The sequence below is a fragment of the Echinops telfairi genome, unplaced genomic scaffold (assembly GCF_000313985.2).
Source record: "Echinops telfairi isolate 266 unplaced genomic scaffold, ASM31398v2 ScPeMD7_2010;HRSCAF=2546, whole genome shotgun sequence".
In the NCBI taxonomy this organism is placed as follows: domain Eukaryota; kingdom Metazoa; phylum Chordata; class Mammalia; order Afrosoricida; family Tenrecidae; genus Echinops; species Echinops telfairi.
In genome coordinates this window covers 18783900-18808758 of record NW_022105908.1, presented here as the reverse complement: position 1 = coordinate 18808758, position 24859 = coordinate 18783900, and the positions used below count along the sequence as shown (strand labels likewise).

The window sequence follows — 24859 nt, the reverse complement described above, 5'->3', positions numbered from 1 at the left end:
TTCCCTTCCCCCCACCTCCCCCTCTCCCATGTCCCCCCGGAACTGTTGGTCCCACTGTTTTCTCCTCCAAATTGTTCATGCAGCCTATCCTATCCAGACAGACCTGTGGAGACACCAACATGCACAAAAACAAGACAGAGCAAAGCCAAGCAACAATGTACAACAAAACAGCAACAGCAACAAACCACTGAAAAAGAACAAATTAAAGTACACCAAGAAAGAAAAGCTTGTAGTTAGTTCAAGGATCGTCGGCCCTTTAGTACTTTCTAAGAAAACATTTACTTCCAAAAAAACACTTAGACTGCCAGAGTCAAGACTAACTAGTTAAGTTTAGTATTTTCCAAAGCACAGCCCCCAAATCACAAAATAAAGCAGCACTCAATAAACTCAGACTTAATTAAATATTTTCAACAATAAGAAATGTTTAAAATTCCTGATCTTGACTTCTACTGTAAGATATCAGGAAACAGCAAATTAAACTCAAAACAAGCAGGAGAAATGATTTTAAAAAACAAATCAATTAAGTTTAAAAAAAGCCCGCGATAAAATCAAATGCTGATTCTTTGCGGTAAAGAGAATTAAAAAGCCTTTAGCCAAACTGACCAGAAAAAAAAGGGGTGGGGGGTCATAAAATACAATTATCTGGAATAGGACAGGAAAAGCACTACAGCTCCCACAGATCTTAAAATAATAATAATAATACTAGTAACTACTTCCCGGCAAACAATAACAACATAAATAAAATGAATAGTTTCTTATGGAAACGTTTATCAACGTTCAGTTGAAAAGAAACAATAATCTGAATAGACCTATATCTAGTAGAGAAATTGAATTTGTCGTTAAAACCCTACCTTCAAAATAAAATTAAAACTTCATTCCATTGCACAGATGAATTCCATCAAATGTTTAAGAAACAAATAATACCAATTCTAAAAAACTCTGGCAGAAACTTTTAGAGGAGGAAACATTTCCCAAGCCTTAACCTGACATTACAAGAAAACTACCTACAAATATCCATCGTGAACAGAGATGTAAGTGTTCTTAATAAAAGGTTAGCAAATTGAAAGAAGCAATAGGGCAATACATCACCAACAAGTGACATTTGCCTGGGGAATAGATGGCTAGTTCAATATCCAAACAGCAAACAATCTAATTCACCACACCAGCACCCAAAAGAATAGCATGATCATCTCAATAGATACAGAAAGAAAAAAAATCCATTCATAATTTTTTTAGAAAAAGGTAAAAGGGAACTTCACCAACTCAATAAAGGACATACATAAAAACCTCTCAGAAGCCCTGGACTTTATGGTGGGTTATACATTGAGGTGGTAACCACAAGGCCAGCAGTTCAAACCTACCAGCATTTCCTGGGGTGGAAAATGAGGCTACTTACTCGCATAAAACTTCACAGCTTTGGAAATCAACCCAACAGCAGGGGGGTTGGTTTAGTTTTCAGGTATATAAAACCTGTAGTTTACGTCACAGTTACTAGTAAAAACTTGATCAGGAACAAGGCGCTCCTGCTATGCAGTATCATCCAACATCCTTAGAGAAAGACATGAAAGGGGCAGACTGGAAAGGAGAAAATAGGAATTTCTCTATTCACAGAGGGCCTGTCTATAGAAAATCATAGACACAAAATGTTAACAAGAAACAACAAAAAACACCTCTAGAGTTGAGTTTAGCAAGGTTGCAGAAAACAAGGTTTACAGATGTATAATATAAAAGGGGGCTTTCAAAGGATTCACGGAAAAAATGAAAGCGGAAGACAGTGGAATTTCCATGGAATTTTTTGAAACCCCCTAGTATTTCTATATATTAACAATGAGCAGTTGAAGTTGGAACTGTAAACGTTAACGTCAGAAAAAATAAAATACTTGGGTATCAATCTAACAAAGTATGTGCGGAAGATAAGAGCTCTAGGATGAAAAGACCAAAACCATTAATGAAAGTAGTCAATGACTTAAGAGCTCATGGGTGGGAAGACTCAAAAATTACTGCCAATTCTGCCCTCACTGATCGACAATCAGCCCCTTTTTTGTAGAAATGGACAAACTTAACTTCTAAAACTTCTGACTTCCTATGAAGCAAGTACAATCCAGACTGTGTGATATACTGGTAGACATTTTAATCCTGAAATAAAATGTAGTTGATTTTCAACAAAAGCAGCAAGGCAATTCAAGGGAGACTTACCAGGCTTCAATCACGAGCTAGGAAAACCAATGTGCGAATCACTTATTCAGCAAAGAATTTGTAGCATGCTGCCAAAGAATTCCTAAACTCCGTAAATACCAAACTAAACGATTCAAGTGAGAATTGGCCAAAAGATTTGGACCTTTTAACAAAGAAGGTATGGAGGTAGCAAGTAATCACATCAGAAGATGCTTACGATCATGAGCCACTGGACAAAAGGCCTTTAAAACCACCTTGTAGTGAAGAGCGGGTACAAGTTACTGACAATCAAGGACACCAAGCACTGGCACGGCTGCAGAGCCCCGGAGCCCTCACACCTGGCTGGCAACAATGAGAACAGGAAGGAAAGAGAGGGTAAAAAAGGAACCAGCTGGTTTTTGAAAGTCAGTCTGGTCAGTTAAACATACACTTACCATATGACTTGGAAATCCTAGGTATTGACCCAACGGAAAAGAGCTTCATTTCCATAACCGCATATGGGTGTGTATAATGTATTAATTGCTGACGGATGAAAAGTTTCTGATGTCTTAATTGCCAAAAAACTAAAAAGAATCTAAAATGACCTTCAAATGTATGCATAACATGTGGGATATGCTTGCAATAGGCAACTACTCAGTGTTCAAAAGGAAAGCGTACGGATGGATGTATTTCAAAGGTATTACGCGAATAAGGAAGCCAGGCACGAGGCTGAATTGCGTATGACTTCATCCCATATGTGTGTCTGGAAGATGAGACAAAAACACCAGTCGATGTCATCGGTGAAGAGTAGAGACGGGGCTGGCTATAGGCTTACAACCAAACTCACTGGCATGGAGTTGATTCCGACTCATGGAGACGCGGAGTAGACCTGCCCCTTGGGTTCTGAGGCGTGAAATGGTTGAGTCTTTCTTCCAGAGAGAAACCGGTGGGCTAGAACTCCTGACCTTGTGTTTAGCAGCTCAACGCACAGCCTGCTATGGCACCAGGGCTCCTTAATGACTACGACCAGGAAAACCAGCAAACTCGCTGCCATCAAGTCACGGCTGGCCAGTGGCCCCGTGCATTTTCAAGACAGCTGGGAAGCCCAGTCTTTCTCCTGCAGACCATGTGCAGCACAGCCCAGCAGGTGACCACTCCTCCAGCGGGGCTCTTCTCAGGGCAGGAGGAGATTCTGGAGGGAAGACACTGTTCTACATTTTGACTGCAGCGGTATGTATGTAACTGCATGGACCAGTCAAGACTGCAGAATTATAAACTTGAAAGCATGGCTTTTACTGTAAACAGGTGACACCTTAATAAAGGAAATAGTTATTTTCCTCTCATGTTTCTAGGTTACTTTCACGTCGCGAAGTTTTACGGTTCGCTTATATTCTTAACTTTATGGCCTTGGGTAAAGCTGCTGCACAAGAACTCTTTCAAGTGTTAGAAAGCAAGGCTGTGGCTTGAGGACTAGGGTGCGCCTGACCCAGCCATGGTGTTTTCAATCGCCTCGTGTGCCTGTGACAGTTGGACACTGGCCAAGGGAGACCAAAGAATCGACACATTTGTATTATGGGGTGGTAAAGAATTTTTAAAATACCACGGACCGCGAAAAGAACAAACAGATCTGTCCTAGAAGAAGTACAGTCGGAACGCTCCTTCGAGGCAAGGATGGTGAGACTTCGCCTCACGTGCTTTGGATGTGCTGTCAGGAGAGGCTAGCTCCTGGAGAAGGACATCGTAGTTGGTAGAGAGACAGTGGAAAAGAGGAGCGGCTTCGACAAGGACCGACAACGGGCTCACACGTAAGAACAGCGGTGAGGACGGCACACAGGGTCACTATGAGCCAGAGCCAACTGGACGGCACTAACAACATCCCAACTTTATTATTAGGGGCTGGAGCAATATTCAATATCCTTTGGCTTTTAACCTAAGGAACGGTTATGAAATGTAAGCTTTTTGAGGGGGAAACAAAAAAGTCTAAGCTCTCTGGACTTTTGACACTGTCCCTATAAATCTACCCCATTCTCATCTTTAAGTCTTTCTGTTGGTGTCAGGAGACTCGGTACGTAACAGGCATTCAAAGCAAACTGAAGTAAGAAATGGGTATGATAAGTGTATTAATTCCTACATACACAATACCCTCAGGTCCAGTCCCCAAGAGGACCTTCTCGTGACCTGAGATTTGATGACCAGGAGATGCAGCCTGTCTTATCTGTTTTCTGAAGATGATCATGAACCGATTATTTATATAAGAACTTTAATGAAGAAAGAAAAAGGCAGAGGGGTGCAGTTATTCTAGAAAGTCAGGTTCCCACATGACATTTGAGCGCCTGTGTTTAAATAGATTCTCGTGGGCAGCAATGCAAAAGATGCTCAGAACCCCAACCTTCTGGTTATAAAAAAAAAAATCCCTCCATAAGCCACTGTACCTAAAGACATGACTTCAAACTGCTCTTTCATTCTAATCTGAAAGAAAACCATCAAAATAGCCCCCTCCGCATGTGCATTTAGATTTCTCTTGCCTCCTTTTGTAGCCAGCATTGGACTGTAATTAACATTTTACCTTTTTTGTTCCTTCCCTGATCAAAGAACCGGTTTCTGTTCTTCACCCTCAAAGCTCTTCCTGGTGTTTAGCATCTAAGGCAACAGCCTCGAGGTCCGACTGGCCCGTGGTGGTTGGGGATCAGCTGTACATAGAAGCTAGATGCTTTGTGATGTAATTACTGGCATGTACTGCAATCACGCAACCAGAAGACTTAGGAACTTCCTATATGACATGGCTACGTTGGCGATTTAAGAACCCAGTTTTCTACCATCAACACACACTGCTTTCCTTTTTCATCTTTTCTACAGGCTGAGACGTCAAAAGGTGCGGCGGATGCCTGCCTGCCGCTCCCAGTTACCTTGAAGCATGCATCTGTAGGCAGACTCGGAGATGGCATAGATGTGCGGGGGCATCTCATGCCGCTTCTTCCCTCTGTACATCTCGATGATGTTCTCAGAGTAAATCGGGAGATTCTTGTACGGATTGATGACCACGCAGAAGAGTCCGGAATAGGTCTAGAACAAAAATCACACGCGAGGTTAAAAACAAAAGGAAAACACAGCAATTCTAAACTGCATTCACCCGCACCGTCCAAGCAGGAGGCAGAAGCCGCGCTGTAATCCGAACACGGATCTGCATCCTTGAATCCGTCACCTGCACCCTAAACGAAACCTAGCCCAAATGTGGGCGCTTCACTCCGTGCCACAAAGCACTTCGCCCCAGACAGAGTGGTTCTCTCCCAGACCCAACTCTCTCCCCTGCTAATGGAAAGAAATAACACCTTTCATGACTTCACAGGTTTCCCCAAGGGTCAAACATACTTGCCTTCTCTATGTTCACGCTCTTTGCAAGTGTACAAAGTATTAAGAAGTTCATTTCTGCCCTTCAGATTCCAAAGAGCAGCCAGCATTGAAAAATTATCATTTGCTGAGTTTCAGTATAGTGCCAAGGAAAAGTCACAGTGATCGGAAAACGCTAGTAAAATATTCCTCCTGCAATCTGATTGCAGTAGCGCATTGTACAATACTGCTTGGTGTGTTTGAACTAATGAGTGTTAAGCTATCTCTAAGAGCTCCCAATACTGTAATTATATACCATATACATTCAAGTATACGCTGACCCGAATATCAGCCGAGGCACCTCATCTTACCACAAAAGCCGCATTAAAAAATGTGCTGGAAAACTTGGCTTATGCACGAGTATATGCAGTATATATTCCTCCCCTTCCTCACTGAATTGTCTGTATTAAGAGCTGGATTTTCGTCACACTTGTCACTGAAGAACATCCTGCGGTAGTTTAAATACACAATCAGAGTTGACACTACAGTTCTTTTCTCTTAAGACACTAAAGGAATTTATAAAAATGTCAAAATTCTTCACTGATCTAATTTTTGTTTTGGAAAATAGTTTCTCAATTCCTGTGCCGCAACGCCATGATTAAAAAAATGTGTTCTGAGTTAGGTTTCCTACTGTTATTTTTAAATGAAATCATTTTTTGTTCGTTTTAATTCCTGATACAATAATTAACGGAGAGATGTCACTCGTATAAACAAAAGCGTTTTGGGGTGCTCAATGTTTTTTTAAGGGTGACTAGGCGAGAGGAAAGGAAGCCTTGGAGCACAATGGCGAGGCGCTTGGCTGCTCATCCGAAGATGGGCAGGTCACACTCCAGCCCAGCAGCAGCAAAGACCGGGTGGTCCCCATTGACCACCTAGGAAAGCCTCTGGGGCCGTTTAGAGTCCGAATGGCAACAACAGCCGAGAAGGCATACACTCTCCTGACCAGTACATCCGTCCCTAACAGAACGGATACTGTGTTCCACTTTTGCGTTTTTCTTTCTTTCTTACATAGGTGTTTTCTGAGAATAATCTATAAATCCGGCTCTGGGAACGATAGCAAACCAAAAGCCAAAGTCACTGCCAATGCTGACTCACAGCCACCCTGCAGGACAAGGTAGACCTGCCCCTGTGGGTTTCTGAGACTGTCACTCTTTACAGAAAGCCTCATCTTCCACAGGGCAGCTGGGTGGTTTCAAACCGCTGACCTTGCGGCGAGCAGCCCTGGGCATCACTCACCTACCGACCAGGGTTCCTCGGGAACCAAGGAATCACCGTGGAAAAAAGAGCCGCGAGGGTGGCTGCCAGATGCTCCAGCCCTCGGAGGGACAAGACGGTGACCGACAGCATTATGGAATGAGCTGGAATGTAAGGTAGCGTGGGTGGGCCAAAGTCTACAGCAAGAAGACACCAGAGCGGGCTGAAGGGGTGCCAGTGCCCAGCTCCTGACAGCTCTGTTCACAGGGGCTGAAACCCTGGGCAACTGCCACCCCGGAAGGCATTCTAGAGAATACCGCAGTTCCTAAAGCTAAAAGAAGAGCAGGCGAGCCAGCCTCCAGACCCCTCCCTCTGGCAGTGTCCCTCTCAGTCCTTCACTCACAAGTGCACGCTGAAGAAAACACTTCCCACCAGACTAGACCTACAGAAGGGACACAAGGCAGAGCCCCTGACCTAAGTTCCCTGGACCCGGGCTCTTGTTTGCTGATGCCTTACTTCAGGTTCTGGCGAGCGGGACATCTGCTCTTGTTTATCCCTCCCTGTCAGACTAAGGCGTCCTGGTGGACCTGTGGATCAGACACATGGCTGCTAATGTCAAGGTCATTGGTTCAAACCCACCAGAGTCTGGGGGGGGGGGGGGGGTCAGAGAAAGAAGAGGCTGTCTGCTCCTGTTAGGAACTATGGTCTCAGAAACCCTATTATTGGGCTATGAGTCAGAATCCACTTCAGGGTCATGGATTTGGTGTTGGTTTGAGTTCAGTTTGTTGAATGATTAAATCTTATACTCCTGGCCTTCTTGAGCCTTCAGTACACCCCTGAACTACGGACTGACTACCTCTAGGGGTCCCTAGACCATCTTGTACTCTCTTCTAATCAAATCTCTTGCCCAGCTAGTCCTGTCTCTCTCGGACACCCATGATCAAAAAAAAGGCAGTGGGTGACAATATACCTAGATTCAAGGTGGCAAATTCAGTCGTTGAAAATAAATGAGATCATCGGCTACCCTGAGGCTTCAGATTCCATCACTATTTTCTAACAGGCAGATAATTTATAGGCTGGTGGAACGCAGGCGGGATGTCAAGAGAGTTCAAATACACAAACTCCGTCTAACATTCCATACCACGTATAGCAAGTCTCCTCACAACAAAGACATTTTTCATGGGCAATCGTTGCGGTGTGTGTGCCCACCACGTGTTAGACACTTGTCCCAGGACTAGGATTGCAAAGATGAGTAAGACACACAAATATGACTATGTCATCCAAACACAAGGGGCTACATAATCATCCGTATCCTGTGCTTGCTAAAAAGGGGAAGTAATAAATGCTGAAGTGGAAACAACGCTAAATTTAAGTGCTTCAAGGGCAAACGTCTCCATCAGCCTAGAAACTAATTTCAGGGCAGGTTCACTCTTCTACAACAGACAAAGAGGCCTGGTTTTGCAGTGGTTAAAGCAAATGGCTGCTAATGGAAAGGTTTGACCCCACCAGCCACTTTGTGGGAGAATACGGTGGCAGTCTGCTCGCATGAGAATAACAGTGGAGTTGGTGTATGATTTTTAAAAAAAATAACCAAACTCAGCCATCAAGTCAATTCCAACTCAAAGCAATCTTACAGGACAGGGTAGAACTGTGGGTTTCTAAGACTATAACTGTATGGAAGTACAGAGCTGCTGATGGTTTCAAACTGCTGACCTCGTGGTTAATGCAGCCCAACACATAACCCACCAGGGCTCCTTTGGTGTACGAGGACGCTTAAAGTTTGTGAAAAACCCCACTCTTTCCATTCCAATTTTCCACCAACTCTGTGAAAATACCACCACTATCTCTTGACCACGTTTTCCCGAGACATTCCATTCACTAATGGGAATTCCAGTGTTCCCTAACCAGCAGCCCTTTTGCCCTTCCAGTTGCCTGACAACCACTAAGGGGTTTGGGTCTCCGTATGCTTCCCTGGTCTAGAGGGTCGTGTTAAGTGGCATCATAAAATGTTTGCCTTTGATTAGTATTGTTGGGTGCTGTAAGTTGATTCCAAGCAAGACTGGAGACAGAAGAACGAACCGTCCCACAGGGTTTTCCGGGTGTTACCTGTGTGGTAGCAGATCACCAGTGATCAAATGAGAGAAAAGGCAGGGAAGAAGGAAGAGTCCTGGATTAACACTGGATGGAGAATTAACTCACAAGCTCTGGATATGGAAAATCCATGGTAAGATGTGCACTGATGTGATAGGTTGACTGGGCCAACTAGGCCAATAGGAACGTGTGGGCGGAGTTTAATCAGGTTGCAGCTTGATAGGAGGACAACCCAGATAAATAAAGACTGCGGGCATCCCATCTTCCTCTTCCTCCCTGGTGATCGTTCCAGGTCAAGCCACGTGGATTGCATCGCTAGAGCTTGAGGTCCTTCGAGACCTGTGTCTCCACGCTGCTGGTGCATACATTGCTTGAGCTTGAGGCTGGGGGACCCTGTCACCATGTGAGATCCCAACAGGGCCTGCTTCACTAAGCTCCCGGGCTACTTGATTATTGCTGGCTCACCTTGCTGTCTCCAGGCAGACTGCTCGTCTTGCCTGAGGGAAAACTCCAAGGTCTGCTTCCTTGACCTTGGACCAGCAGCCCAGGTGGAGTTGAAGGGCTTCCAGTATATTAACTGAAAGTGAGTGGAACTGAGCCCTCTGTACTGCTGTGTAGACTAATTAGCTGTCATATTACTTCTCACTGTATTAACATATATCCTAACGTCCTGGTTTTGTTTCTCCAGAGAACCCTGCCTAACACAATTGATGACGGTGCCAAGGTTTGCAAGGGTTGGAGATTAGGAGTCCTCTTTTCACACTCCCAGGTGGGGGCTAAGGTTCAGGAGCCGAACAGAATGCCTGGTGAGTTGACCCATTTGCAGGGTGCTCCATGTGGATGAAGCCTCTGGTGAATCCCTTCCGACGATGAACCAGAGATGGGAGGGGCCCGCTACCAGGCAGAGTACACACAATGCAGACTGGAGACTGCAGATGCACTAAGGTCAAAACGTGACACCTTGTCATTGAGCTCCCTCTTGACCCAATGTGTGACTGCTCCAGCTCTTCTGCTGTGTGGTTGTCTGGCCGTTCTCTTGATCTTGTACAATTTCCTGTATGTGAAATCCACATTAGGTACAAGCTGTAGAGAATTGAATCAATAGAGCCAAAGGGACCTGACAGGAAATGGGGAGCCAACATCAAGGAAGACAAGGCAGAAGAAATGTCCTGGAATTGATCGTGGTGATGGCTGCACAGCTCTTATTAATGTGGTTGAACTACTGAGACTATGATAGGTGACGGCGATGTGAAATTGTTAGAAATAAAAAAGAAGGAAGTTTACTATTGGATGCAATTGAGTATTCAAAACTTTAAAAATGTATCTGAATCAAACACACTTAAACTTTGTAAGACCATGTAATTTTCATAATAAAATATTTTGACCATTAAAAAAAAAGAATGCCTAGTGAGGTACTGGAAGGGTAAAATGATGTGCGCATTCTAAAAACCCACAAAGGCTTGAGGGTGAGCTGTGGATACTAGGTCACCATATAATGCTCTCACGCACTTCATCTATGAGGGACAGAAGAAATTGTTTGCTAGTTTTCATGTATGTTGTGCATTCTGCCTCCACACGCCCTTATGTGTGGATGGTTCTATCTGCAATGCCCATCTCCCCGGTCTGTCACTGGGACAGGCCACCCATCTGTTTGAGAGCAGGGAGACACAGATTCCTTATTTTGAGGAAAATTCAATGAAGAGGAAGTGGAGATGGAACAGACTGTGACTGCCTAAACCTGCACCCGACTGTAACTCTAAAGAGACATCAGACCGTTGCCCAGGTAGAAAGAGCAACAAAACCAAACGCACTGCCCTCCCGTTGATCCCAAATGATGGCGACCCTGGAGGAAAGAGGGCTTCCCAGACAGGATGTTCACAGGGCTAGGAAGAGTTTTCTCCCCACAGACAGAAAGGGAGAGGGGAAGGGAAATGTTTCTCTCATCATTTGAAAACTCAGTGTAAACTTCACATAATGTGCATTTCAAGCAATAAGGAAAAAAGCTCAACATGCAGGAGATTCAGAGAAAGGAACTGTCTATGCAGATTATTTACAAAATAATTTAACACAATGTAACACAGCCTCCACAAATGGAAACAAGACTGCACCGGAGAAAGAATAGGTGGCGAAGGCGTGGACAGGAGCCCGGTATGGGTCAGGTGGTGAGCCGCTAGCCAAGGTTGGTGGTTCAAACCCACCTGGGGCTCTGCAGGAGATGAGGCTGTCTGTTCCTGTCAGAATTCACAGTCTCGGAAACCCCACAAGGAGTTGGAAGTCCACATGGCTTTGGGTTTGTTTGGTTTTTAATTATTTTTCTTGGTCAGGCATGGAAAGACGGCAGGAAATCATCTAGAATATTAAAATTATGCTCGCACAGACTCCTCATACTGACAATGACCGGAGTGCTGTGTCATTAGAAATATTGATAATGTTATCAGTGCAATCTCCGTATACCCCAGGGGGATGATTGACAAAGCTTTACTTTTTTGTTTCTATGGGGTTTTGTTTTCCTGCCTTTAGTTTGCTGGTTGGTGTGGTTGGTCTTGCGGGGTTTTGATTTTGTCCTGATATGACTGCCAAAGTAAAGCTGAGTCCTGCATACCCCAGGGGCAAGCAGATGGACTGTCAGCTCTAGCCCAAATCCAAGAACAATTAGTTCAGATAACATGGCCCAGCTCACCTGCATGAAACGATCACTGAGGAGAAGGGTGCTACAGCAAAGTGTGGTGAAGAATGCAGACGGTGCCCAGCTATCAACAAGAATAGTGTCTGTGGTCTTAAAGGCTTGTCTTCAAACAAGCAGCCGTCTAAGCAAGGAGTCCACTAAGTCCACACACAAGAAGCACACCAGTTTGTGTGATTCAGAGATGACAATGATAAAATTCAAAAATGACAAAGGAAAACGTATCAGAGCTCAAAACCCATCTGCAGAGTAACTAGTCTGATTATACCTCTAGTAGATCCCTACTAGCCACAGGCAAGGGTCTCCAAACAGCTTTGCTATCAGACATCATTGGTATCTTGATTATGCTGGATTGAACTTCATTAGCTGACCTCCTTCTTGACCCAACCTGAATTTTTTCTAAGTATTTCTTGCTAGTTCCATGACAAAAATTTATCCCCTGGCTTTTAAAACATTGATGATGGTTTTTTCTCTCTTACTCATTATTTTATTTTATCTTTATATTATTATTTTATCCTTAGCACTTTGTTTTTTGTTTCTGTTGGGGTTTCCAGTTTGTGAAGCACAGAAGTAGTGGATGCACAGAGATAATAAATGATGCAAGGGTTTATAGATGATGTGGGGGTCAGGGGTTGGAGATAGAGAGGGTGAGAGAATTCAGGGAGTGAATAATGGAGTGGGTAGAGTACACTACAACGGATTGTGATTACACAACTCAGTGTAAAAGCGATTTAACCAGGAAAAAAATGTTTTAAAATTGATTGTGGTAATGATTGTACAATTCTTTCTGATGATTGAACTACTGAATTGTATGACATATGGATTATGTGCCAATAAAACTGTAAAAATAAAATTAAAAGCAGAATGGATACTACAGACAACCAAATGATGAGCAGACACATTTACTCTGGACCACGTCCTTCTTACAGGACATACAGCAAAGTTAAACTGAGAAGAAAAATAAGGTGGAAAGGTAAAAACAAGGGAGGAGGTAAATATGAGGGGCATCAAAGACTAAACATACTTTTTTTCTATTCTTAGTTTAAAATTTTACTGAAAACAAAAATACTATTGCTTTGGAAGAACAAAATGAAAATGTTTCTTTTATTTTTATAAATCCTTTTATTGGGGGCTCTTACAGCTCTTATAATAATCCATACATCAATTGTATCATGCATATTTGTACATATGTTGCCATTTTCTACTTTAGCCCTTGGTATAAGCTTCTCTTTCTGCCCCCCCCCCCCCCCCCATGAATCCTTGATCAATTATATGTTGTCATTGTTTCCTGTCTTACACTGTCCATTGTCTCCCTTCACCCACATTTCTGTGATTCGTCCCCTTGAGGGGGAGGGTGTCTGTATTTCCAATCTTGTGTTGGGGTCCCCTTTCTCACCCTTCCCCCTCCTTGACCAGACCATCCCCCTCCCCTCATGATATCGCTACTCCCACAACTGTTACTGAGGGGTTATCTTTCCTGAATTCCATTCGACAGAGCTCTTACCTGTATCAATGTGTGTTCTCTGGTCTAGCCAGATTTGTAGGTGGAACTGGGTCATGATAGGGGTTAATTCAGGAACTAGAGGAATGATGAGTAATTCGTCGGGGCTATACTACACCTTGGTTGAATAATCCCTTATACCACTTCTGGGGGGGGGGGGGTAATCCAATTGCCTACAGATGGGCTTTGGGTCCCCACTCCAACCCACCTCTTTCACACCAATATAGTTGTTTGTTTTGGATCTTTTGATACCTGAAGCTCGATTCCGTCAACACCTGATGATCACACAGGCTGGTATGCTTCTTCTATGTGGGCTCATATGCTTCCCTGCCAGATGGCCATTTGTTTGACTCGAAGCCTTTAAGACCCCAGATGCTATAACTTTTGATAGCTGGGCACCATCTGCTCTCTTCACATTTGCTTATGCACCCATTTTGTCTTCAGCAATCGTGTGGGGAAGGTGAGTATCAAAGAGTGCCAGGTTATCGGAGCAACGTGTTCTTGTGTTAAGGGAGGACTTGAGTAGAGGTCCAAAGTCCGTCTGCTATCTTAATTTATATAAAATATATGTACATTGGCTTCTATTCCTTTCACCTTCCTCCTATACCACTAACACGCTCACCCTCTATTTGCTCTCGGATACATTGCTCTTGTTTTAAAGCAATTTTTCTTTTTTTTTTAAAGCAATGATAATAAACCTGAAGAAAACTTAATGTCTAAATTGTGTACATTGAATTTAAAAGAATTCACTAAACAAATGCTAAAAAAAAAAGTGTTAGCATTCAACTATCAAGATTTTGTAACCCTCAATAAATAGTGATCTGACACAGGGACTCAGCATACCAAAATGATGGGTTCAAATGTATCCAAGATCATTTTGCTAGGACATAAGGTCACCTACTTGGGGGTCAGCCAAAACAGCAAAAAAAAAAAAAAGGATCTGGACAATGCTCGTCATCAGGAGATTGGGAGATGAAGACACAATGGACGTGAATGTCAGGATTACAAAGCTTAAACTGACTCACAGGTCAATCTTAGCACCGTGAAATGACCAGTACCATGGCATTAGGTGCCTCCTGACCCTGCTCTCTAGAGCCAGCTACTAGTTTAAAAGAAACACAGGAGGTAGAAAAGTAGTAGGTAAAAGACCATAGAAATACAAAACAGAAATGCAGTAAAAAAATCTGGACTCTAGAAAACCCTAAATGATCGCTCATTAAAAAAAAAGAGGGAGGGAAAGCTACGAATTAGGAGACACAGCAACTGACTACACTACACCCACCTTCTTGGTACCCTCAATTTAACAGACCGACTGAAAAGAAAATCACTTATGAGATCAGAAAAATTTGAACACTGACTGAATGTAGGATGATATGGAAATACTGTTTGAGGTTAACAAAAACCAGCCAAACTCTAACTGGCACCAAATGCTATCAACATGACAGAGCAGGGCAGAACTGCCCTTGTGGGTTCCCAAGACGTAAGTATCTCTTCTCGGAGAACAAAAAGCCTATCTTTGTCGCACAGCGACTGGATAGCTCCAACGGCCGACACTGCAGTTAGCAGCCCAACAAGCACGTAGCCCACTGTGCCACCAGCTACCAGCTCCAGTTACCACGTAGCCCACTGTGCCACCAGTTACCAACTCCAGTTACCACATAGCCCACTGTGCCACCAGTTACCAACTCGTTACCACATAACCCACTGTGCCACCAGTTACCAACTCCAGTTACCACATAGCCCACTGTGCCACCAGTTACCAACTCCAAGGTCTTGCTGAGAATCAAGATGCCAAGCAGAGCTTGCAGAGGCATGCTTAACTGGGAGGGCTGGCCCGCCCAGGAGGAGGTGGCGTGGTAAACCTCACAGGTGTCAGTGGATTCTGAGGGCTACCCACTAAGAGTGTACAGAAATAAAACCACCATTACAATTGAAGTTCTGACTGGGCAGGATCTCACTTCTGGATTGAGCTCTATACCTGCAAGTTCTCTTTAGCTAGCTGCCGCCATCACCTCTCCCATCTTAATCCTGAAAAAAAAAAAGCAAACTTGCAGCACACAGCTAAACCAAAGCGCCCTATGAAAATGGTCCAAGTATCCAACTGAAGACATTAGAGCATAGATCACTAAACCCACATGAAGTCAAAGGAGACAAATGTGTGAAAAACAGGTGCCAGGTACAAAAGAATAGAAAAGAACAACAAAGTCAGAAAAACCTGGTCTTTGAAAAGACTAATAAATGGACAAACCTTGGTGAGACTCATTAAAAAAGTTACCCAAGTCAGAAGTGAAAGAGAGCACTGTAGAGCCTAAAAAAATAATAATTTTTTAAAGAGAAACTTATGATTATCTTTTATGCAGATAAATTAAAATTTTTAGGTAGGACCAGATAAATTCTTTGAAAACACAATTACCAAAGTTGAAATAAAAAATCTGAAGGGTTCACTGTCTATTAAAGAAAAATTGCCCCTCAAATAAAATTCCCATTATTTTAAAAAGAATTATTGACTCTCTATAAACTTTTCTAGAGAAGACATAAAGATGAATCTCCCCCCAAGGAAAATCTTCGTGACAAGGGCAGTACAAGAAAGGAAACCTGTACGTGGAGCCTACTGAGGGATAGAGATGCAAGCGCTTACCCAAATAAAGCAAAACGGAACCCAGGCAGTCCGTACATGAAAAGCACGCCTCAGCCCTTGCAAGATTAGTGTAGCACTAATAGATATATATATGATTCCCAACAAGAAAAATCACATATCTTATTAGATGCTGGAAAAGGAAAAATTAACATCTAATCTGGATTTTTTTTTTTTAATTTACCCATTCAGGCTAAGAAAATAGGAACAGGAAATGTTTTATAATCTGATAAAAAATACTCTTAAAATAGCAAAATCAAATAGCATGCATCATTCTTTAATGGTAATATTCTAAAAAGCTTTCCTTCTGAGATTAGGAATGATATAAGGAGGCCTACCACTTCAGAGCCCTGGTGGCATAGTGGGTTATTCAGCAAGCTGCTAACAACAAGGTCAGCAGTTTGAATCCACCAGCTGCTCCAGGGGGGGAGATGTGGCTGTCTACTCCGTAGAAGAGTTCAAGCCTCAGAAACCCTAGGAGGCAGTTCTACCCTGTGATATAGAGAGTGGCGAGCGGCTATGAGCTGCGATCAGTTCAATGGCAGTGGGTTTCCTATCACGTCTATTCAACATTGCACTGAAAAGTTCTACACAACGCAAAAAGCTCATAAAATGAAATGTGCAGATTGGAAAGGAAAAAAGAAACCTACTATTTGTAGACAACAGGATCATGTTCATAGCAAACTCTAGAGAAATTTTCAAGTAAACTATTAATTGATAAGAATGAACAAGATCACTGGATATACATACCCAGGATGAGGGGGCTTCAAAAAGGTCGTGGAAAAAATAAACGGGAAGACAACAGAACTTCTCAAATTGACTGAAACTCCTCAGCATATACGAGCCTCTGAGAAGCAGTAGGAAGGAGCTCATTACCAGCAAGAGCCAGGAGTGGAGCGCATCCTTTGGACCCGAGATCCCTGCTCAGTGGACCTTCTGAATCCCAAAGCCCGCTTGAATATCCGAGCACAGCAGCCGAATCAATCTTCACGAGAGTGGAACCTCGTCCTCAGATTGCTCCCCCCGGGAGTGGCGGGTAATTTTGAACTACTCTGAGCTTAGCTGCCCCACCTGTACCACCACACCACCAGGGCTCTAATCTTGACCTTACTTCTTACCATGTAACAAAAATTCCTTTCCACTTGAGACTGCAACTGACCCTAAGCTCTATCATCAAGTCCCTGCCCCGTCTGGCTTCAGACTGCAAGCAGCGACTGAGGGTGGGAGGTGGTGGTATTTATTTGGCAGACTCTAGCCCGTTATCTGCATCTAAGGAAGGCCACGGTTCAGAGGTGGTGGTAAGGGGCACCGGCTCATGGGGATCCCATGACAACAGGATGAAAGACTGTCTGGTCCTATGCCATTCCCATGACCAGCTGTGGATTACTGGGCTGTTCCATCTACAAGGTCCTCACTGACTGATTTTTGGAAGTAGCTGGCCAGGCCTTTCTTCTGCACCCACTGTTGTAGCTCAGCACCATAGTAACATGCACACCTCCCCTGATAGATGGGTTGACGGCTGCACGTGAGGTCCACTGGCTGGGTGTCGCACCCAGTTCGCCCCAGTGGAAGGCGAGGATTCTACCATCGAATCACTACTGCCAATGCCTATCAGGTAACCCTCTGTAGGAGCGGTGGGAACAGTTAAGTACTCAACTACTAACCAAAAGGTTAGCAGGTCAAACAAAACCACTCAAAGGTACCAACCTTGGCAGCCACGCCAAGGCTTCTGCAAGGTCACAATCTTAAGAGAACCCTATGGAGCAGTGGGGTCACTGTGAGTCAGAACTGACTCCATGGCCATTATCAACAACCACACAGAGGTCCTCACCAAGTGGAGGTCACAGCTCTTCCCCGTTACTGTAAAGGCCATGGTGTATCGAGGGCTCTCAGACATAACCAGCCTTGGGGCACTGCTGTATCCCTTATGTTTTTAAAAAAATCCTGCCCACGTTTGTAAATCATTTATTAAACTCTCAGATTTGAGGGCCATCTGTTACCTGCTGGGACTCCAGCTAAATCAAGCATTACCTAGGAAAGTTGAGGAATGAGTGAAAGATACACATTTATGATCACTCAAATTCCACACTTGTTTCTACAGCTGAAGGAGCATGAGTGGTGCTGTCAAGTAAGGACTGGACTGCTAACCACAAGGTTGGCGGTTCAAACCTGCTGGCCACTCTGTGGAAGAAAGGTAAATCTATTTGCTCCCATAAAGATGTCCATAAAAGCACTCTGCTTTACTTGCTCCGTGCATCGGGAAGTCCGTCACTGTTCCATGCTGTGGCTCTTGGTCCGGCTGCTGCTCCTTGGATATTCAAGCTGTCTTTGGGATTCAGAAGGTCCACTGAGCAGGGATCTCTGATCCAGAGGGTGAGCTCCACTCCTGGCTCTTGCTGATAATGAGCTCCTTCCTACTGCATCTCAGAGGCTTGTTTTATATGTAGCAGAAGGGCATTCCAGGTAAGCCTGTTCACAATTACTCACGGGTGAATTTTCTCAGTATCTTTCCCCACCTTCCTACCTGATGGATGCAAGAAAAGGTTGTATGGTGGGAGTTAGAGCCTTATATAACTCACTGGTAACATGCTGGTCCAGTGCTTGAAGTGATGGGCTTACTTTTTTTTTTTTTTTTTTTAAACGTTCAAGAACCAGTGCTCTGTAAACCTTCACAATGAAAAACTGACCAGGAGGGATAAGGGGAAGGTGAGAGAGATAGGGGGAACCAATCACAATGATCTACATATAACCCCCTCCCTGGGGGATGGATAACAGAAGAGTGGGTAAAGGGAGACGTCGGACAGAGTAAGATACGACAAAATAATCATTTATAAATTATCAAGGATTTGTGAGGGAGAGGGTGGGGAGGAAGGGGAAAAATGAGGAGGTGATACCAAGGGCTCAAGTAGAAAGCAAATGTTTTGAGAATGATGAGGGCAACAAATGTACAAATGTGCTCAACACAATGGAAGGAAATATGGATTGTGATAAGAGTTGTATGAGCCTCCAATAAAATGATTTTTTTTAAAAGTGAAAACGAAATAAAAGTTGAAAAGGAGTTGAGGGTGGGGGCGTAACCAGTACCAATTGCCATTCAATCAATTCTGATTCTTGGTGCCAATGTGTCAAGAGTACCAAAATAAAATAAAAAATCAAGGGTAAACTAATTGTCCTCCAAAGAGGTTTTCAATGGCTGACTTTTCAGAAGTCCGTCTTTCTTTGGAGGTACCCATGGGATGGATTCAAGCCGCCAACCCTTGATTTAGCAGTGAATCGTGTTAACTGTTTGCACCACCTGAGGTACTCTTCTTTCAAGCACGGAGCCTAACCCAAACTCACTGTCATGGGTGACCCATCGTGACCCTGCAGGGCAGGACAGAACTGCCCTTGTGAGTTTCCAAGATGGTAACCGTTAATGGGAGTAGAAAGACCGGTCTTTCTCCCTCTGGACAGCTGATGCTTTTGAACTGCTGACCTTGAGGATCACAACCCAACTTGTAACCAGTCTACCAACTACCTGAGTTAAACCATCAGTCTGTCAAATAAAAATAAGTTTAACCTGCAACTCAAAGAACTACACGCACACTTTTCCCTCAAGGGACTCCTGATGGTCCCTCCTGCTCCACGACGCAGCGAAAGTGCTCTAGACAGACTTCGCATCGAGGCTCAGGGATTAGCAAAGACTTGTCCTCCAGGGCTAGGATTTCAGAAAATGCGTCTCTAATGTTCCTGCTTTCAAACTGGACTACACCATGCATAATCCACAACTGAGCCTTGGGGTGGGGCTCACTACTGATGTTCTGCGATGGTTAAGGGGTACACATCAAACATGTATTTAGTATAGTCCCCCCAGCTTAGCTGCCAGCATTAAAATCTGACAACTCTTCCCTTCCCAGCTTCTCACTCCTTTACTCCATTCTATGCCATCCTTGATCCGCCAGCTCCCTCCTGCCCAGGCTTCTACACCTGGCAGCCTAGACTACCGAGGGAACCACTGAACGACCCTCCCTCACCCCCTTCGGCTTTTTGGTGAGAAGAAGGGAAAAGGACATTCATGTGTATGCCAGGCACTGGGCCAGCACCAGAAACAAAGAGTGAGCCAAGTCTCCCTGCCTCCACTGACCTGGCGACTCTTCATGGGCATTCCCATCATCTGGCAAACATCACACCCCTGCCATTTAGGGGCAGCTGGACTTGGCCAGCACTGCTCCCCAGTCTTCCCCTGATTCCTTGGCTTCCCCCTCTTTTCCAGACCTCTGCCATGCTCATCAGGCGACCCTTTCAACCCGGATGCCTCTTAACTCTTTGCACTCTATTTCACAAATAGGTAGATAGAGGAGCGGGATGGATGGAGGGATGGATGGAGGGAAGGATGGAAGGGACCATCACACTTCCCTAACAAAAGTCACCAAACAAACTTTGCCTTTTTCAGGGTTTTCCATCGCCAACTCTTTCCTAAAGCAGCCCCGTGGCACAATGATTCAGTGTTCAGCTGCCAGGTCAGCGGTTTGAACCCACCAGCCACTCCAAAAGTTAAAAGATGCTGTGATCAGCCCCTATAAAGACTTAAAAAATAAATAAATAACCCAAACCCATTGTATCACGTGGGTTCTGACGCATAGCAACCCTACAGGACAGTACAGAACTGCTTGCTCCCTAGGGTGCCCAAGGCTGTAAGTCTTTACGGAAGCAGTCTGCCTCATCTTTGTCCCACAGCGCGGCTGACAGGTTCAAAATGCTGGCCTCTCGGCCGCCCAACGCTTGACCTGCAGCACCACCAGGGCTCCTTCCATAGAGATGACAACCGAGGAAGTACTGTGTAGCAGTTGTACCCTGTTATACCAGCACCTGGGACGGCGACAATTGAGCATCGATTGGGCCATGCCCAGCAAGAGCTGTCTCCTACGAGCGGAATCCCAAACCACACTCGCCTCAAAGAGGTCCTCACTGGCCCCTGTGGAGAGACGTTCTCTTCATCCCACGGGCCCGCTCCCCTTCCTACAGGATGTAGCTGTTTCTAAAGTCCTCCAACTGATGCTTGCAGGGCCCTGCCCATTTTGTTCCCATCCAGGCAGGTGCTCGGTAAATACTACACCACAGGGCTCCTTGTGGGCAATCTAGGTTACTCTGTAACAATTCTGTTAACACACTCCTTGCATAACCATCAACCGCCTTTCCCAACTCCAGACTAAGTCGCTCAGCTTTTCTCTCCGCTTCTCTTCACTGTAAGACACTGTCACCTTTGGCTCCCATCCCCAGATCTCTATTATAGTTCCAGTTCCCCACCATCACACCACCAGTATCTGGCTTGCTTTTTTCCTCTCGATCTGATCTCTTACTATCCTCAGTAACTCCTATATGGTAAGTGGCATCCTCAGCTGTTAACCACAAGGGAAACCCCCAAGCATCAACCTCACCCTTGGTCGTTTCCTCTTAGAAACCTCAGGGCTTATCTTTCCCAGCTCCCCATACCCGAGGAAATCCTTCTTCCTCTGTGATGGAGCCTCCAAGCTTGCAGTCCGTCCACCGCATACTCCTGGACAGACACCTGTATCACCTATAGTCTTGGTGCTTTGCTCTCTGCCTTTTAGGACTACATAAACTCCCCGATCTCTCGGCCACGTGCTTGCTCCCACCTGGCTACTTGCCAGGGCACGTCTGTAAATCCTTAAGCACCAGACTGGATGGCCGATGGGGTGAACCAAAAGAATGGGTGCAGACTTAGCGCAGAGCAAGGCTCAGGCAAGCGAGAATCTGACACACCTGCAGGACAGACAACAAGGCTAACCAGAGCGCGGGTACTGCCACGCTCGCGTCGGAGATCGGCCATCAATTCCGTTCATTCCGAGTCATCGCTTCCCGCGGTCCTTTCACGGGAGTACTCACATAGATGAGTCCTGAATAGTAGCGATCCTTCAGGTTATGCAGGACGGACGCCTCGTTCAAGCAGGTCAGCTCTGCCATGTCCTCCACTTTGGAGAACTTGGGGGGATTCATCTTCTGAATGTCATCCTTGTTGACCATGGCCTTCTTGCCGTTCTCAGCCAGCTCCACCATAACCTCATCCCCCCGCTCTTCTTTGATGCTCGCCGCCTCGAAGCCATGGCGCTCTGATGGGATCCACATCAACTTCTTAGCCGTCCAGTCGGCTTGGGTGGCAGGGTTGTAGATGACCGCCCTGTCCACAAAGAGATACCTCTCGGGGTCTTCCAGGCCAGTTCTTTGTGCCATGGTGAGCAGAAGGGTCCACGAGCAAGCACCTCTACGGAGAGGAGGAAAAGAAGAAAGAAAAGAGGTTAGATAGGTTTAAAAAATAGTGATAACTTGAGGATCTGAAAGCTTTTTCTAAGACACTTAAAGACTTTGGCAGATCACACAGGGGAATGCTCTGGACGTGAAGGAGCTGGGCTAGGCCTCTTCAGCCACACTAGCTGCGTCTCCAAGGCAAATGTCGGGGGTGGCCACCAAGTAGGACTCAGGTTGTCAGAAGGCCACTCAAGATTTGTCCCTGGTTATAAGGACTGAAAAGCAAACAGAAGGAAAAAAGCCAAGTCCCAGGTTGACTTTTTGTTTGTTTGTTACACCTCCTCTTGCACCCTTCACCACAAATCAAACGGGGCGTTCAGAGGGGGAAGAGAAAGGAAGGGAAAAAGAAGGAAGGAGGGGGAGGCAGAGAGAAGAGAGATAAGACAGGCAGGTGATGTGTAAGAAAAGGTTCACAGAGCTGTTTGATCATAAGAATACAGTTACAAAAAGATGATGGTTGCTTAGAAGAGTAAAGAAATAAGCCTGACATGCACATCCCATTGGACTTTCAGAAGTCCTTCCTTACTAAGACCACAACCAGTCCCCGCTGGTGTCTCTACAGCCCCCCCTGGGTCTGTATGGAACCACAAGGGGCCAGCGCTCAAGTGTGATTTCACATCAGTGCAGCCTTGCAAGTTATGTGATGGTCGATGTTCGGCCTCCACTCCCACTCCTGCAGCTGCTCTGACTCCCTGTCTCCTCCCTCTTCAGCCTGAGCATTCTGTCACTCAGCAAACCTCAGTTCATTACCCTGGTCTCTTGTATCTTAACAGACTCCACTGTGCTATGTCCTTTCAGAAGGGCGGCCAATACTCCAGACATAGCCTCACCAGTGCAGAAGGAAAAAGAACCGTTAACCGTAGTCCATTACTGAGTCTGTCATTTTTACTGAGGATTCCTGGTGGCCGGGCGGGTCACAAGTTGGGCAGCTAACCACGAGGTCACTTGTTTGAAACCACGGGACAAGATGAGGCTTTCTCCTACTGTACAGTTAGTCTCAGAAACCCACAGGGGCAGTTCTAGCCTGTCCTGTAGGATCGTTATGATTTGGAATTGACTCAATGGCAGTGAGTTTAATTTGGTTTGATGGCTTTTTCGGCTAATATATTTCAGGACCTGTCGGTCATTAGTTTATTCAGAAGCCCTCATGACCACCTTGCGGTCAGCAGTTCGAAACCACCAGCGGCTGTGTGGGTGAAAGATGAGGCTTTCTGCTCCTGTGAAGAGTTAGCGTCTCGGAAACGCAGAGGCAATTCTACCTTGTCCTGTAGTTACCATGAGTCAGCATCAACTCGAAGGCAGGGAGTCTGGTTTTGGGGGAGCGGGGGTGGTCTGGCGGTGGAATTCTCACTTTCCGTGCAGAACACCCCGGTTTAGTTCCTGGCCAATACACTCCCTAGCTTCCCCACCACCCAACTTCCAGAGAAGGCTTTATGCTGGGCACATTTCAGAAGAGCTTGCAGACTGCGGTGGACGAGGAAGAAGGATCTGGAGCTCCAGGTCTGAAAAGCGAGTCAGTGACAGTCGCAGATCCCAGGGTTCCTCGTGAAGCACACTGAAGGCTTTACGTGGGAAAATCACAAAGCAAGTCAAAGTTAACACGTTCGCAACCCTCAGTCTCAAACTCCATCAGATCCCTAAAATGGCCTTGGGTACACATCATGCATGCCTCAAACCCTACACCCACAGCCATCGAGTCCATTCCAAATGACAGCAGCCAGTATATGGTTTCCGAGACCGTACATCTCTATGGGAGCAGACAGCCTCACCTTTCACCCTCAGAATGGCTGCTGGGTTTGAACTGCTGACCTTTGCGATAGCAGCCCAATGCTGATCTCACAGCACTACCAGGGCTCCCACGTGTGCGTTAGTCTGTTTTTAAACAGGAACACCTACACCTTTCTGCAGATTCTCAAAAGGATCTACTTGGGTCCTGAACAGCTCACCCCTGATAGTGGGTATGGATACTAACCCTTTAAGCCCAAATAATACTTCACACTAGCATCACAGTTAGGAGCCCTGGGTGCTGTAGTGGTTACAGGTTGGGCTGTTTACCACAAGGTTAGCAGTTTGGAACTACCAGCGGCTCCCAGTCTCGGAACCTCACAGGGGCAGTCTACCCTGTCCTATGCGGTGCTGAGTCCACGGCACTCGGTGGAGGAGTGAGTATCATGGAGCTGATACCGAGCCAACCCCCCAGTTGCATGTCAAGAACCTACCTATGTCCCACAGGGTGTGCAAATGGCTGCTGTCTCAGCACCACGTGCTAAGTCTTCCACCAGAGGCATCTGAGTGGTCTCGAAACTCCAACCTTTCAGTAGCAGCCCAGAGCCTCATCATTGGATTATCCAGGGGCTCCAGATACCGCCCACAAAATCCCCACGTCCAGTGCCCGCAGCTCTAACTCACGGCGACCTTATTAAGTTCTTAACCTTCAGTCCATATATTCGTTTCCAAATCCACGAAATCACTATCGTGGCATGTGCTACGCACAAAGTAGCCATCAAAACCCAAATTCACTGCCACCAAGTTGACTCCGACTCACAGCAATTCTTTATATGGTTTCTAAGGCTGTGAATCTTGACCACAGCAGACAGCCTCATGATTCTCCCAAGGAGCAGCTGGTGGATTTGAACCACCAACCTTGCAGAACTCCAAATAGTTTCCAAAAGTTGTTACAGTGCTACCCATTATAAACACTCACGCTCTAGGGAGAGTCATTCACTCACTGCAGTCAAGACCACACAACTCATAGTGACGCTTTAGGAAAGGGTGGAACTGTCCCTGTGGGGTCCTGAGACTGTAACTCTTTTTTTTTTTTTTAAATAACTTTTTAATCTTTTTTTTTTCTTTCTTTTTTAACATTTTATTAGGGGCTCATACAACTGTTATCCCAATCCATACACAC

At 45.3% G+C, this 24859-nt stretch overlaps 1 protein-coding gene across 7 annotated transcripts in view; it reads right to left on the bottom strand.

Annotated features, from left to right (window-relative positions):
- MYH10 (myosin heavy chain 10) overlaps positions 1–24859 on the bottom strand; it is a 131345-nt gene that overhangs the window by 99210 nt on the left and 7276 nt on the right. For all 7 annotated transcript variants that reach the window (XM_045293458.1, XM_045293457.1, XM_045293460.1 and 4 more), the window contains exons 2-3: positions 21532–21907; positions 5061–5217 (exon numbers count right to left, since the gene is read on the bottom strand). In XM_045293458.1, the coding sequence (XP_045149393.1) occupies positions 5061–5217; positions 21532–21876 (502 nt within the window). In that variant the 5' untranslated portion in view covers positions 21877–21907. The remainder of the gene's footprint in view (positions 1–5060; positions 5218–21531; positions 21908–24859) is intronic.